The 15,000-nt window shown below is 17.7% G+C and overlaps 3 protein-coding genes across 3 annotated transcripts; 2 read left to right on the top strand and 1 right to left on the bottom strand.

Annotated features, from left to right (window-relative positions):
- Nucleotides 1-1,226: 1,226 nt before the first annotated feature.
- Nucleotides 1,227-3,196, top strand: PF3D7_1218100 (conserved Plasmodium protein, unknown function; the record flags this gene model as incomplete). Its single annotated transcript, XM_024473390.1, has 5 exons — nucleotides 1,227-2,148; nucleotides 2,282-2,464; nucleotides 2,635-2,790; nucleotides 2,976-3,051; nucleotides 3,142-3,196. The coding sequence occupies 5 exons, from the start codon at nucleotides 1,227-1,229 to the stop codon at nucleotides 3,194-3,196; spliced, it is 1,392 nt and encodes a 463-aa protein (XP_024329156.1).
- Nucleotides 3,197-3,935: 739 nt separating this feature from the next.
- On the bottom strand, nucleotides 3,936-10,665 carry PF3D7_1218200 (conserved Plasmodium protein, unknown function; the record flags this gene model as incomplete). The annotated part of the gene is made up of 3 exons (XM_001350548.1): nucleotides 3,936-3,983; nucleotides 4,182-4,269; nucleotides 4,397-10,665. 3 exons carry the CDS (start codon nucleotides 10,663-10,665, stop codon nucleotides 3,936-3,938), a joined length of 6,405 nt encoding a protein of 2,134 aa, XP_001350584.1.
- A 2,289-nt stretch (nucleotides 10,666-12,954) lies between these two features.
- PF3D7_1218300 (AP-2 complex subunit mu, putative) lies at nucleotides 12,955-14,820 on the top strand (the record flags this gene model as incomplete). Its single annotated transcript, XM_001350549.1, has 1 exon — nucleotides 12,955-14,820. One exon carries the CDS (start codon nucleotides 12,955-12,957, stop codon nucleotides 14,818-14,820), a length of 1,866 nt encoding a protein of 621 aa, XP_001350585.1.
- Between the last annotated feature and the right edge of the window lie 180 nt (nucleotides 14,821-15,000).

Here is a 15,000-nt window from a genome sequence, read left to right on the forward strand (position 1 = left end):
TATAATATATATATATATATATATATATATATATATATATATATTTATTTATTTATTTATTTATTTATATTTATTTTTTTTAATTTTTATATGTTTTGTTACTTTACTTACTATTAAAATAATTGTATTCAATAAAACTCTTAATATTTAAATGACCTTAGTTTTATTAAAACACATGAATATTTTAATATATATATATATATATATGCTGGTATAATAAAAAATATTTGTTATAACAATTATATGTTTTAAAACTGTGTTTTTAATTTTCCTGCATGTATCACTCAATAGATCAAAAATAAAATATTTTTTAAATAATACATATATATATATATATATATATATATATATGTATACATATGTATATTTTAGGGTCTTATAATAAATACATGGAATAATACATAAAATCCTTTTATTTATAAATTTCCTATAATGCTTACACATTTTTCAGATAAAGTATTTGTAAAATAAGGAACCAAGAAAATTTCTCTTATCATAATAAAGTTACAATTAAATGATATAAGCATATACATATATACATATATATATATTTATTTATTTTTATTTTGATTTTTTTTTGATGAGAAAAAAATAGCGTATTAACGCTCCTTCTGTTCTTTTTTATTTATACATGCAATAAAAAATTGATTATAAATTGTACAAGAACATACAACCTTATGTATTCATAACACATGCAAATAGGATCATATATTAATATTTACAAATATTTTGTTATATATATATATATATATATATATATATATATATATATATATATATATATGTACATATATATATTTTTTATATAACAGGTTCAATATATAAGATGTATGTTGGATATAATTTTTTTTTTTTTCTTTTTGTAAAAGTTTAATTATGAAAAATATATGTTTTTTTTTTTTTTTTGCTTCAAGAGATCACAAATATACATATATACATATATATATTAAATATATTTATTAATTAATAATTCTTTATAGAGTTATAATTCATGTCTAGTTCAAAAAGGATACAACCTCTTTTTTAATAGATGATGTTTGTAAAATTTTTCTTTATTATGTATGCAAATAGTATATGAGGAATGATAAATATAGAGATATAAGAAAAGCACACACACACAAAAAAAAAAAAAAAAAAAAAAAAAAAAAAAAAAAATATTTATTTATATATATGTATATATTTCTATTTATAGGTGTGGAAAAAATAATTGAAGAGTTACCATTAAAATGAATATAAATTATTATAATAAATATAAGAAATTTCGACTCATCCTTTTTTGTTTTATATTTTTTCCATATTGTTTAATTGTACAACTTATAGGGTGTATAAAGTTGAAAACATCATATAAGCATGAACCGATTTTATTATTAAAAAATGATGAACGTATAATTTCTTTAAATAAAATTATTCCTTATTTAACAGAAGAAGTGTTTATAAGTAAAGATAATATTATGACAAAAATAAATGTGGAAAATAATATATGTATAGAATTAATTAAAAAACATGAAATATTAAATACACCAATAGAACATTTTTTTCATTTTACTAATAGAGAGTATACTATAGATTTACGAAATAATGATAATATATATAATTATACAAAACGTATTTTGAATAATAAACTTGATTTTGAATTATGTAATAAAATATTAAGCTTTACTATTCCTATTAATTACAATATATGTTCTTTTCCTTCTTACCATAATTATTTTTTATATATCAATTATTTAAAAGATGTAAAGATAGAATTAATAATAAGTGCATTAGAAAAAGCAAAATTTTTATTTCTTAAAATTCCAAATACATTTAATTTAAATACTACACATGCAAATTTTAATGACAACGATTATATTATCGAAAAAGGAATATTAGAAAATGACCTTATTAAAATTGATATATCAAAAATTATCCATCGTTATATATGTAAAAAATATTATCTATATAAATCTGATGAACAAATAAATGATGATGATCTAAGACAAATCAACAATAATAATTCGAATAATGACATATCGGATAAGGAAATAAAAATGGTTCTCATGACTTCACACACATTAAGCGATATCATTATCTTCCCTTCCATCATTCAAAATGTACAGGCATTAAAACATTACAAAAATATTAAAAATGTTGTAAAATTAAAGAAGAGTAATGAAATAAATAAAATAATATATATAAATATATAAATATATAAATATATAAATATATATATATATATATATATATATATATATATATATATATGTGCATATACATATATATTATATTTTTTCCTATATAGAAATAAAAAAAAGATATACCGAGTGGGAAAATTGGTCTCCTTGTTATAACGTATGCAATAATAATTTTTCTTATAAATGTAGATATTATAAATGTACTACAGAAAATCAAGAATTTTGTGATCAAAATTTTCATATGAATTTTTCCGAGTGTCCATTTACACCTTGTGAAGATGCCATAAAAAGTAAACCAAAAAAGAAAATAAATAAAAAAAAAATAAAAAAAAAATAAAAAATAAATAAAAAATAAATATATAAACAATATATATATATATATATATATATATATATATATATATGTGAACATGTTTGGTGTTATATTTATTTTTTATTTTTTTTAAATATAACCTTTTAGAAGAAAATGAGAAAAAAGAAATAGAAAAGGACAAAAACAAATCAATCATTATAAATCATGAAAATAATAGAGATCAAGAAGGTCCCATAGATGATGAAACTATGCTCAGATATAGAAAAAATAAAAAAATTAGTTTTTTTATGTGGATCATAAATAGTAAAAAGGAAAACAAATTAAAAAAAAAAAAATTTTTATAATCAAATATTTTACACATCAAAATAATTATTACTATATATATATATATATATATATATATATATATATATTTATTTATTTATTTAAAATCCATATTTTATGTTTATCATATCTTCACATTATATATTTTATTTCCCTTATTTTAGATAAAAAATTGTCTCTTGGTTTATTGATATTTTTTATATCTGTAATAGTCCTTATCTGCATATATTGCTATATAAAGTAACTCCTTATCTTCTTTTTTATTTTTTAATTTATCATAAATATGATCATTTCTTTTTCCCTTTTTTTTTTTTTTTTTTTTTCTCAAAGTTCAACACTCGGTTTTTATAATGATGAAGAATATTACGTATCGAAATATACATAAATTATTTATATACAGAGTTGATATAAATTAATATTTATAATAAACATTCATTTGAATAATTAAAAAGAAAAAGCAAAACAAAATATATTTATTAAAAATAAATAAATATATATATATATATATATATATATATATATATATATATATATATTTATTTATTTATTTATTTATTTATTTATATATTTTTTTTTTTTTCCTTCTTGTACATATTATATATACATATATTTTTCTTTTAATTTTTTTAATTTTTCTATAATAATTATTATTATTATTATTATTATTATTATTTATTTAATTTTTTTTTTTATTTATATAAAACAATATGTTGTATTGTCCAAAGTTGGATAAGTTTTTCCAGTTAATATAGTTCCCTTCGGGAAATTTAAAAAAATTATTTTTAATTACAAAAATGAAGAGTAAAAAGAAAAAAATATAATAAATTTATTGTCATGTATAAAAATAAACATACGTACTTACACGTATATACATACATATACATATATATATATATATATATATAACAAATATATGATATGAATATTTTATAAAACAAAGAGGTAAATGATCCATATGTTTTTTTTTTTTTTTTTAATTAAATATGTCATTTATTATATTTATTTAATTATAAACAAACGTGTTATCATTTTTTTCTTTTTATTTCTTTTAAAGACATTATTATTTACACATACTATATAAATCTACACAACCATTTTCATTTATTTACAAAAAAAAGGGGAAATCACGTATTCAATAAATTCTTCAAATAATCAGGACACATTCTTTTAGCCTAAAAAATATAAAAAAAATATGAACATGTCAGGTAAAATATGAAAAAATATATACATAAAGGAAAAAAAAAAAAAAAAAAAAATATATGAACATATCAAGTAAAATATGAAAAAATATACACATAAATGGAAAAAAAAAAAAAAAAAAAAAAAAAAAAAGCTGTCCAACTAGCTATATATATATATATATACCATACCTGTTCATTTGTGGATATTAATTCAATTAAATCGCTTGAAATAGAATGCTTCTGTTCTAAGGCATGAAATAAAGTAGAGCATTCATCCCTTTAAAAAAGAAAAAAATAAAAAAAATAATAAATGTTATATTACATGAAACATATACATGACAATTATTATATACATATGTATATATATATATATATATGTGTACATTTCATTTTTATAAACTTACGATGGTAACATAAAAAATATATAAAAAAGAGAGTGCTTAAAGTCTGGCCATAACATCGATATACACATCAAACATCCTTTCCATATAAATTTATTTGTCCAGATTTTTTTTTGTATTAATAATGGTATTATAATACTACTTACAAATTCTCTTAAAATATTAATATTTTTTGTAATTTGGCATAAGAATCTTCCATAAATAGGAAAGATTGTATTACTATTTTCTGCTATTTGTTGTACTATACTAGCTAAATCTTTTATTGTTATATCATTAAACATTTTAGTATTATCATCATTATCTATTGTGTTTAAATTAACCTTGGTTACAAAATAATCTAGCATAACTCTTTGTATATTTTTATATTTATTTAAATTATAATATAGATAAAAAATATCTGCATTTGTTACATAATATGTTTCATTATCATTATCGTTATTTTTTTTTTTCTCCAGAATGTAAGCATATGGTAATTTTACTATATTATTGATACAAGATTTCATGAATTCGATTTTTTTATTTTCCTCTATTATTTCATTTTTTATAATATCATTAAATATTTGTAACGTTTGTTCTTTTCCTAAGAATCCAATGATTTCTATAATGAATTCAAAATTATTATTTTCCAAATACAAGTTAAAACAAAAATTTAAAAAGTTCATATAGTTCTCCTCAGAAGAAGGTATAGATTTATATAAATTGGTACTTATATATTTTATTATTTCCATATTAATTTGAAATGGATTATTTTCTTCTGTATTTTTTATATCATTATTATTTATATCATTGGATTCTTCAAGAACGATATTATTATTTTTATCTTCATCTTTATTAATAACATTTTTATTTTCTTCTTTATCTATATTATTATTATCATTATTATTATCATTATTATTATTATTATTATTATTATCATGTGTGTGATTGCTTTCCATTATTATATTATCATCTTGTTGTTGTTCTTCTTTTCCCTGGCTAAACAATTTATTGTTATATTTCAATATTCTAAAGAATTCCTCATGAAACAACGATTTTAATAAAGGCAAGGTTATAATAAATTTGTTGAGTAATAATTTTTTGATTTCCTTTTTTTTACAATTATTAAATATAAATATATATAAATGAAAAAATATGGTTGATCTGACACATACACTTAAATAATTATCAATCGAATTTAATACAAAGTTTGATATTTCTTTTAATTGTATATATGTATTATACTCATTAATTTTTGCTTTATCATCTTCTACTTGCTCATTAATTAATATATTAAATTGTAACCAGAAGTTTTCTTTATATTTTTCATAAGTATTTTGGATGTTAGTAAAAACAAAATTAACTAACTCCTTTACATAATTAATAGTTAAGAAATTTAAAAATATATTGTTTTCTTTTAATTTGTACCATAATTGATTATCTTCTAATAAATCTATAGTTTTAATAAATAAAAAGATGAAAATTTCTTCTAATAATATTCTTTGTGATATTTCATTTTTATGTAAACATTCTTTTTCTTCTTCCTCTATGAAATTTTTTCCATAAATATCAAGAGATATACATTCGATATTATCATAATTATTAATATTACTATTATAATTATTATCTTCACCTTCTTGTTTCTTATTATTAAAAAAATCAGTGTCTTTCATAAAGGATTCTAGGGACATGTCTTCAACTTGTGAGCTATAAAAATTATTCAAAAAAAGGTCTACTTGTTTATTTATATTATGATAATATTTAGATGAAAATATTTTCTTTTCATATGATCCAACTTGTTTATAGTTTGTAAAAAGTGATATAATATCGTTATAAAAAAAATTAAAATTTGATAATAAAAAGTTATGAATAAAATTCATTAATTCAACTGGCCATAAATAAAAAGGATAATAAGAAAAAAAATATATATCATCTTTCAAATTTTGGAAATACATATTACAAATATATAATAAGAATAATATAAAAATTTTATGATAATATCTAAATATTTTCTTGGTATATACAAAATAATTTAATTTATTATTATATATACCTTTTGTTGCCGTTATTAATTTTTTTAATAATGTTCTTACATCATTCCTACAATTAAATAAGGTATTCATATAAATGGACAATATAGTTTTTTTACTTTTAATATTTTGATTTTTTTTTAATAAATTAGATATCAAAGAAAAACATAAAATGTTATTTGACATGTTGGTAGTTTTACTTATATTATATTTAATATAATAATTAATATTAAATACATCTTCATTATAATTATTATTTATAGGTTTATTATTTTTAAAAGTAAGTTGGTTCACAACATCATTTCTATTATTATCATCACCATCACCATCATCATTATTATTATCATCACCATCATTATTATTATTATTACTTGGTAATAATTTATTTACATCTTGTGTATTTTTTTTTTTTGATGACATATTATTATTTGTTGATGTGTCATTACTATTATCACTCTCCGAATTTACATATTCCGAAAAGTCAACATTAAAATAAGAATCATTTTCATAATCATCACTATCTTGATTTATATTTGGTGACATATAATCATTCGATATATTCATCATAATATTTTCTTTCTTTTTATTATCGTTGCTTTTAAAATTAATATCCTCTTGTTCTTTATTTATATCTACATTGGTATCACTTTCTATTATATGGTGCATTGTTTTTATGTTTATTTCTTTATCACCATTTGTATTGTTAATATACCCTTTAAAATCTACATGAACCTGTATATTATGTAACCATATAATAAGATATATAAAAAAAGAAAAAGATAACTTTGGTGTTTCTAATATTTGCTCTATAAACGTTTTTATATATTGATCCCTATGCTTCAATAAAAGATTTTCATTATGTAAGATATAAAGTATAAGATTTAATGTCTCGTCATATGTACATTTTATTTTGAACGATTTGTTTTGTAGTTCGCTTCGATGTACAAACAATGTCTTTGCATTTTCTAATTTTTTTTTTAATTTATAAAAATAATTATAACACACTTTTGTGTATCCTAAAATGTTGTGATTGTCAATATAAGTTTGGTTATCCATAATATGATTAGCATCATCCATGGTAAAATTATAAAGACATTGAATATTTTGATTTATATTATGTTCATCGTTTAATTTAATTTTTTTTTGTTTTTTTTTTTTTTCCTCTTGTATAAACAAATAGAATAACAAATTGTTATACAACTTGAAGAGAGTTGAATAGTTCATAAAAATATCGGTGGGTATATTTTCTTGATATATATTAAATGAATTAATTTTTATTATATATAAAGATAGGAAAAAAAATTTTAGTTGTTCTTTTAACATATTATTAAAAATAATTCTTTTTACAATATTGTTTATAATTTTTAAATTATTTATTTTATTTAAGAAAACATTTTGTCCTAATATTGGTACTTGGTTTTCTAAATTATTATTTATTATTTGGGAGAATATAATAAAATAATATAAATCTATATTAGTTAAGATATTATCTTTATCTTTTATATTATTATAATATTTCATATCACTAAAAAAAAAACTTTTATATAAATCATAATATTTTAATTCTTTTACATTTAATAATTCTTTATATTTTAAATCATTTTCCTTTTGAATAATAACATTATCATTATAATTATGATCATCTATTACTTCTATTTTCTCATTCGTCATCTTTTTTTTTTTCTTTTCCTCATCCTTTTCACATTTATTGGATGTTATAAATTTGCTCATAAATCTTTGAATTAGATTATTGCTTGTGTCATCATCTTTATCATTTATATTATGATTTGACGCACCATTCGTATTTATTGTTTTGTCATCACATAATTTGTTATCATCACATAATTTGTTATCACCACATAATTTGTTATCACCACATAATTTGTTATCATCACATAATTTGTTATCACCATATATTTCGTTATCACCACATATGTTGTTATCATCACATATGTTATTATCACCACACATGTTGTTATGATCATAATATTTTTCCTTACCCATGTCCTTGTTTCTCCTTCCAATTTCAATTAAATTTTCTATATTTACTTCCTTGGAACAATTAAATCTTTGATAATAATTCTTATCCAATTTAAAATTGGTAAGATATAATTTTTTAATAATTTGATTAATGAACATATTTTCTTTTTCTTCTTTTTTATTTTTCATAGTATTATCATTTTCATTCATTTTTACTTTTAAATAACACATTATGTCAATATGTTCTTTGTTTGTTTTATTATATCCGTAATTATTTTTTCTTAAAATATTTCTTTTAAATTTCTCATAATTATTATCTAGGATATGTATCTTTTTATGTTCATTTATAATATGTGTATTATACATATTATTTATGGTATTACATTTTTTCTTAATTAATTCCTCTGTGGTACCTTTCTCTCCTATAACGTTTAATAATTTGTTAATATATGAATAATAAAAGGGTGCGTTTACATATTTTTTACATATTAATATATACAGTTCGTTTTTTATAAATTCTAAAAGACATTCTACAACTTTTAATTTGTAACTAATTTTATTGGTATATACACTATCATTATTATTATTATTATTATTATGCTGCAGGTTGTCATCACCACTATGGTGGTTATAATCAAAACCATTTTGATTATTTATTTTTTCATTTTCTTTTTTTTTTATTAATATATTATCACCTTTCTTATATACCTCAACAATGTTTATTAACCTTTCGATCAAAATAAACATATTTTTTACAAAAAAATTTAAGATAAATGGTTCTTGTCTAATCAACGAAAATATATTTTTCATTAAATATGTTAAGAAAATTAAGCTATCTACTTTTAAATCATTAATGTTGTTAATTAAGCAATCCATATGTACAAGAAATTTCTTTTTATTATGATTAGTATTCTCTTCATTCTGACTAGAACTTTTATCGTTATTTTTTATTATATATGGAGATAAATAAAAATTATCTTCATAATCCATATATTTTTCACAAGTATCAAACATATGATTAGTTTGATTTTCTTGAATGTTTGAATTTTTTTCTCTTTCGAAAGATGGAATATTTTGATCATTAATTTTACAATTAATAAGATCTCTTTCGTTATTATTATTTATATTATGATATTTATAATTGTATTCATCATTATTATTAAAGGATAATGTTGAAGGATGTTTATTATTAGAATTTAGGTAATATATTAATTTATTATAAAAAAAAATTTTATATGTGTCTTCCAAATGTTCTTTTGTTATCTGATCTTCTTCTTTACAATGATAAATAAAACTGTTATTATATTTATTATTATTATGATCATTATTTTTATTTTCATTTTCATTTTCATTTTTATTTTCATTTTCATTTTGATTTTCATTTTCATTTTGATTGTTATCGCCTTCCGATTGACAAATTATATGGTCATATATTTTGTCGTTCCTAATATAAAAAAGTAGGAGATCATTGAAGAGCCTAATATTTTGCTCCAGCCATATAAAAATGATGTGATCGTAATTATTTTTCATACTATCATTATCCAATACATAATCTAAATATTTAACGTTTAATAATTTATTTATTACATGATGTGTAGGTTTTGCTTGTATTAAAATCTGTTGAAATATATGGTTTTTATTTTTTAAAATATGTAAATAAAAGTTAACTTCTTTTGTAATGATTAACATTAAGTTTTTGATTAAAATAAATTTATATGGATGATTATATAAGAAAGGATTAAAATAGAAATTAATAACCATATTAAATATTTTACATTTTAATAAAACATAATCTTGTATACCTCTTTTTATATTATCTAATTCATTATGAATAACATTTGATGAAAATAATAAACCTTTTAATATATGAAGAATTATATTTTTTAAATGTTCTATAATTTTTATTAAATGAAATTTCGATTCTAATAAATTCACATAATAAGAAATAATTAAATACGAATAATCTTTATTAATTTTTATAATACAAGATAAAAACATTAATACACGTGATAATAAGTCTACTTTATTCGATAGTATCTCAAAATTATTCTTCACATTATTATCTTCATCATAAAATAATAACTTTTCTAATAATAAATTCATATAAGGAATAATATATGTGTTAATTATATTTTTATTACAAAGATCTTTGTCATTCTTTATACAATGCAAAAATATCTGCTCCACCTCGTTTATTACTTCTGTTATTTTTTCTTCATCTTTTTCATCTTTTTTTTCCAGAAACTTTATAGCTTTTAATATGATTCTCTTTTTATTTTTGTACATTGAAAGATTCACATAAAAAATTGGATACACAGTATAGTTCACCAAGAAAAAAAAAAAAAAAAAAAAAAAAAAAAAAAAAAAATATATATATATATTATATATATATGTATATGTTTTATTTAAAGAAAAGGGAGAAGGATAGAAACAAAGAGACAGAAATCAATTATAAATTATAAATTATAAATTATAACATTTCATATAATTACTTATTTTATATTATATCTAATTATTGATATATATATATATATATATATATATATATATATATATATAAAATTTTAACTGTGTTCATATGATTATTTATCATACTATCTCTGGTTCATAAAATGGTTTAAAAAAAAATATATATGTATATATATATATATATATATATATAAAATATATAATATATAATATATGTATAAGGTTTATATTAATTAATATATATAAATATTATATATACAACTTAAATATTATTGTTCCTTTAAGAATTGAAAAATAATACATATTAGATAAATTCAAAATGTGATATATAAAAAATATATGCTTATAATATAATATATCTTGTCATTTTTCTTATATTAAATTATATACATAAATATATAAATATAAATATATATTATATTCAATTAGGAAAAAGAGAGAAAAAAAAAAAAAAAAAAAAAAGAAAGCCTTTTATTGTAAGTTCTACAATAAATAATTTTTTATAAATATTTTTTTTTTTTTTTTTTTTTTTTTAAATAAAAAGGGAAAGTATATTGGTATTCAAATATAATAATTCATATATATTAAATTAAAAATACTAATTAAATATTTAATTATTTTATAATATTATTATATATACATACATATATATATGTATTATTGTATATATATAATATAATATATGTATATAATTTTTTATAGACTATATATTTTTTATATATAAAATTATAATATATATATATATATATATATATATATAAATTCATTGCATATATATATATATATATATTCTCTTAATGATAATATAAAAAAAAAAAATTAAATATTTATTATTTTTTTATTTTTTATTTTTTTTATATTTAGTGGTAATATTTATATATTTTAAAATTTTCTTATATTTATAGAGGTCACCAACAATATATATTAATGATAAAATAAAAATATATATACATGAATAAATATTTATAAATATAATATTTAAACTTTTTCTTTTCTTTTTTCTTTTTTCCTTTTTTTTGTATAGAGATTTTCATTTGAACAAATAATAAAATATAATATTGAAGAAGCCGGCTTCTAAAATATTATATATTATATATTATATATTACATATTATATATTTTTTTTACATTTTTATATTTTTATTGCACAGATATGCAGAAAATTGAGATATAAAATATATATTTATAAAAAAAATAGAAAAGAAAAGAAAAGAAAAGAAAAAGAAAAAGAAAAATAAATAAATATATACATATATAAATATATATATATATATATATATATATATATATATATATATATATATATATATGTTTATGTAGTTATAAAATATTAAGCATAAGAAAAAATTAATAGATTTATATAATAAACAAAACCATAGAAAAGTAGGAGAAATTTATTATTTATTTTTATAACTTGAATGGATATGTACATATATATATATATATATATATATATATTTATTTATTTATTTAATTAGTCTGATCATAAACATAATATATAATACATAGAACATTTTATTTATTTATTTATTTGTTTATTTATTTGTTTGTTTATTTATTTGTTTGTTTATTTATTTGTTTGTTTATTTATTTGTTTGTTTATTTATTTGTTTGTTTATTTATTTGTTTGTTTATTTATTTGTTTATTTATTATTTTTTATTATTTTTTTTTTTTTTGTAGAAGTAAATTTGATGATTATTGAAAAATTTTTAAAAAATAATTCAATGTAGTACAATACAAATTGAGAGACAAGGTTGTTAATTTAATAAGATTCATTTAAAAGTAGAAAGTTATTTTTATATCCTATGTAATATATATTATATTATTCTGAAGGATATGAAATGTATCGTTAAGACAATATATATATATATATATATATATATATATTATATGTATGTCTTAAAGATGATTTAAAAAAGACTGTCAAATGTAAAAGACCCTTCTTTTATAATAATTATATATATTATATATATATATATATATATATATATATATATATATTATATATATTATATAATATATTTATATTTATATTTATGCAGACATTTATATGTTAACACGATTAGCGTCATTTGTTCTTCCGTTTTTATCAATAGATTTGTTAAAATGATCGATGCGCTGTACATATTTTTTATTAACGGGCAACTTCTGATACAAAGAAATTATCGAGACACAACCAAAAGAACTGATTTAACACAATACATAAATAAATATATAAAAACGAAACGTTTTTATGAAAATCCGATTGTTGAAATAAATAATGTATTTTTTATAAATGTAAATATAAATGAAATAGTTATAACCGTATTAACAAGAAGCAATTCAAATATATGTTTGATATTTAATTTTATATATAAATTTATTGAGATATTAAAATATTTTTTTAATAATGAATTATCTGGAATAAATATTGTAAATAATTTTGTGTTAATATATGAAATATGTGATGAAATAATAGATTATGGATATCCACAAACATTAGAAGTGAATATATTAAAAAATAGCTTATTAAACAAAGTTAAATATTATAGTAAAACATCTAGATATTTTCAGAAAATATCAAATGAATTATTAAATGTAAATAGTGTGATTGAAGATATTGTACATGATCCACATATACATAATAGGACAAGTAATAATAAAAAGAATAAATCGAATAATAAAATTAGAGATTTTTATAATACAAAAAGTGTTAAAAATAAAAATACGTATGATTTAAATGAAACAAATAAATTAAAATATATAGGTAAAGAAACATTAAATAGAATAAAAAATAAAATAATTAATAATAATAATAATAATAATAAGACAGCAAATCATTTTAATTATATAACAGGTAATTGTACATGGAGAAATAATAATATTTATTATAAGAAAAATGAAATATATATAGATATATTAGAAATATTAAATGTAACTATAAATAGTAATAATTTAATATATGCTCATATAAATGGAAAGGTAACCTTAAAATGTCACCTCTCCGGAATGCCTTTATGTGAATTAAGCACAAATAATAAAATTAATTTATTAAAGAATATTCTCGCCGGTAGTAACACAAGTAACAATAATAATAATACAAGTAATAATAATAACAAAACAAATCAAGGAAATGCCCTACGGGGTAGTTGTGGATCGAATAGTTTGGTTAATAATAAAGTTATGCAAAATAATTTAAAGAAAAAATATACACTCGATGAAAAAGATAATGAAGAAATAATTATTGATAATTGCATATTTCATCATTGTGTTACCTTATCCAAATATGAAAATAATAAAGTTATTACCTTCACACCACCAGATGGTACATTTGAATTAATGAAATATACCATAACAAAAAATATTCAAATACCTTTTCATATCCTAGCTATATATAATCCTATATTAGAATATTCAAAAAATGTAGAAAAAAAATTCTCTTTAAAAAAATTAACTACTAATAATAAAAGCATTTATGGTGAATATAAAAATACAAACAAATATGAATACTCTGTTACCATTAAATCAAATTATAAAGGAAATATGCATGCATCTGATGTATTAATTAAAATACCAATCTATAAATTCTCAGAAAATGTTCAAGTTAAATATAAATCCATAGGCAAAACTGAATTTAATAATATAGATAGTTTGGTTATATGGAGAATCAAAAAATTCCTAAGTTCAAGTGAACATAATATAAAAATACATTTAACCTTAGAAAATCATAATCAAATTTATTCTAATATGAATAACACACAAAAAGTAGACGACTTATCAAAAGTTGTGTTACAAGTACATAAAATTAAAAATATGAATACTGTCAAATTTTTAAACACATATAAAATGCCCATAACATTGAGCTTTAAAATACCTATGTTTACCTCAAGCGGCATGTATATAAGATATCTTAAGGTTTTCGAAAAATCAAATTATAAGATAATTAAGTGGATCAAGTATTTAACAGAATCGGGCATCTACCAGTATAAATAGTTCAATCGGGTGTTACTTCAAACAAGGAACAACAAATAAGTGGATATATGTATATATATATATATATATATATATATATATATATATATATATGTGTATATATGTATATATGTATATATTTTATTTTATTTTATTTTATTTTACTTTATTTTTTTTTTTTTTTTTGTACCTCACTTTTTG

The sequence above is a fragment of the Plasmodium falciparum genome (assembly GCF_000002765.6).
Source record: "Plasmodium falciparum 3D7 genome assembly, chromosome: 12".
In the NCBI taxonomy this organism is placed as follows: domain Eukaryota; phylum Apicomplexa; class Aconoidasida; order Haemosporida; family Plasmodiidae; genus Plasmodium; species Plasmodium falciparum.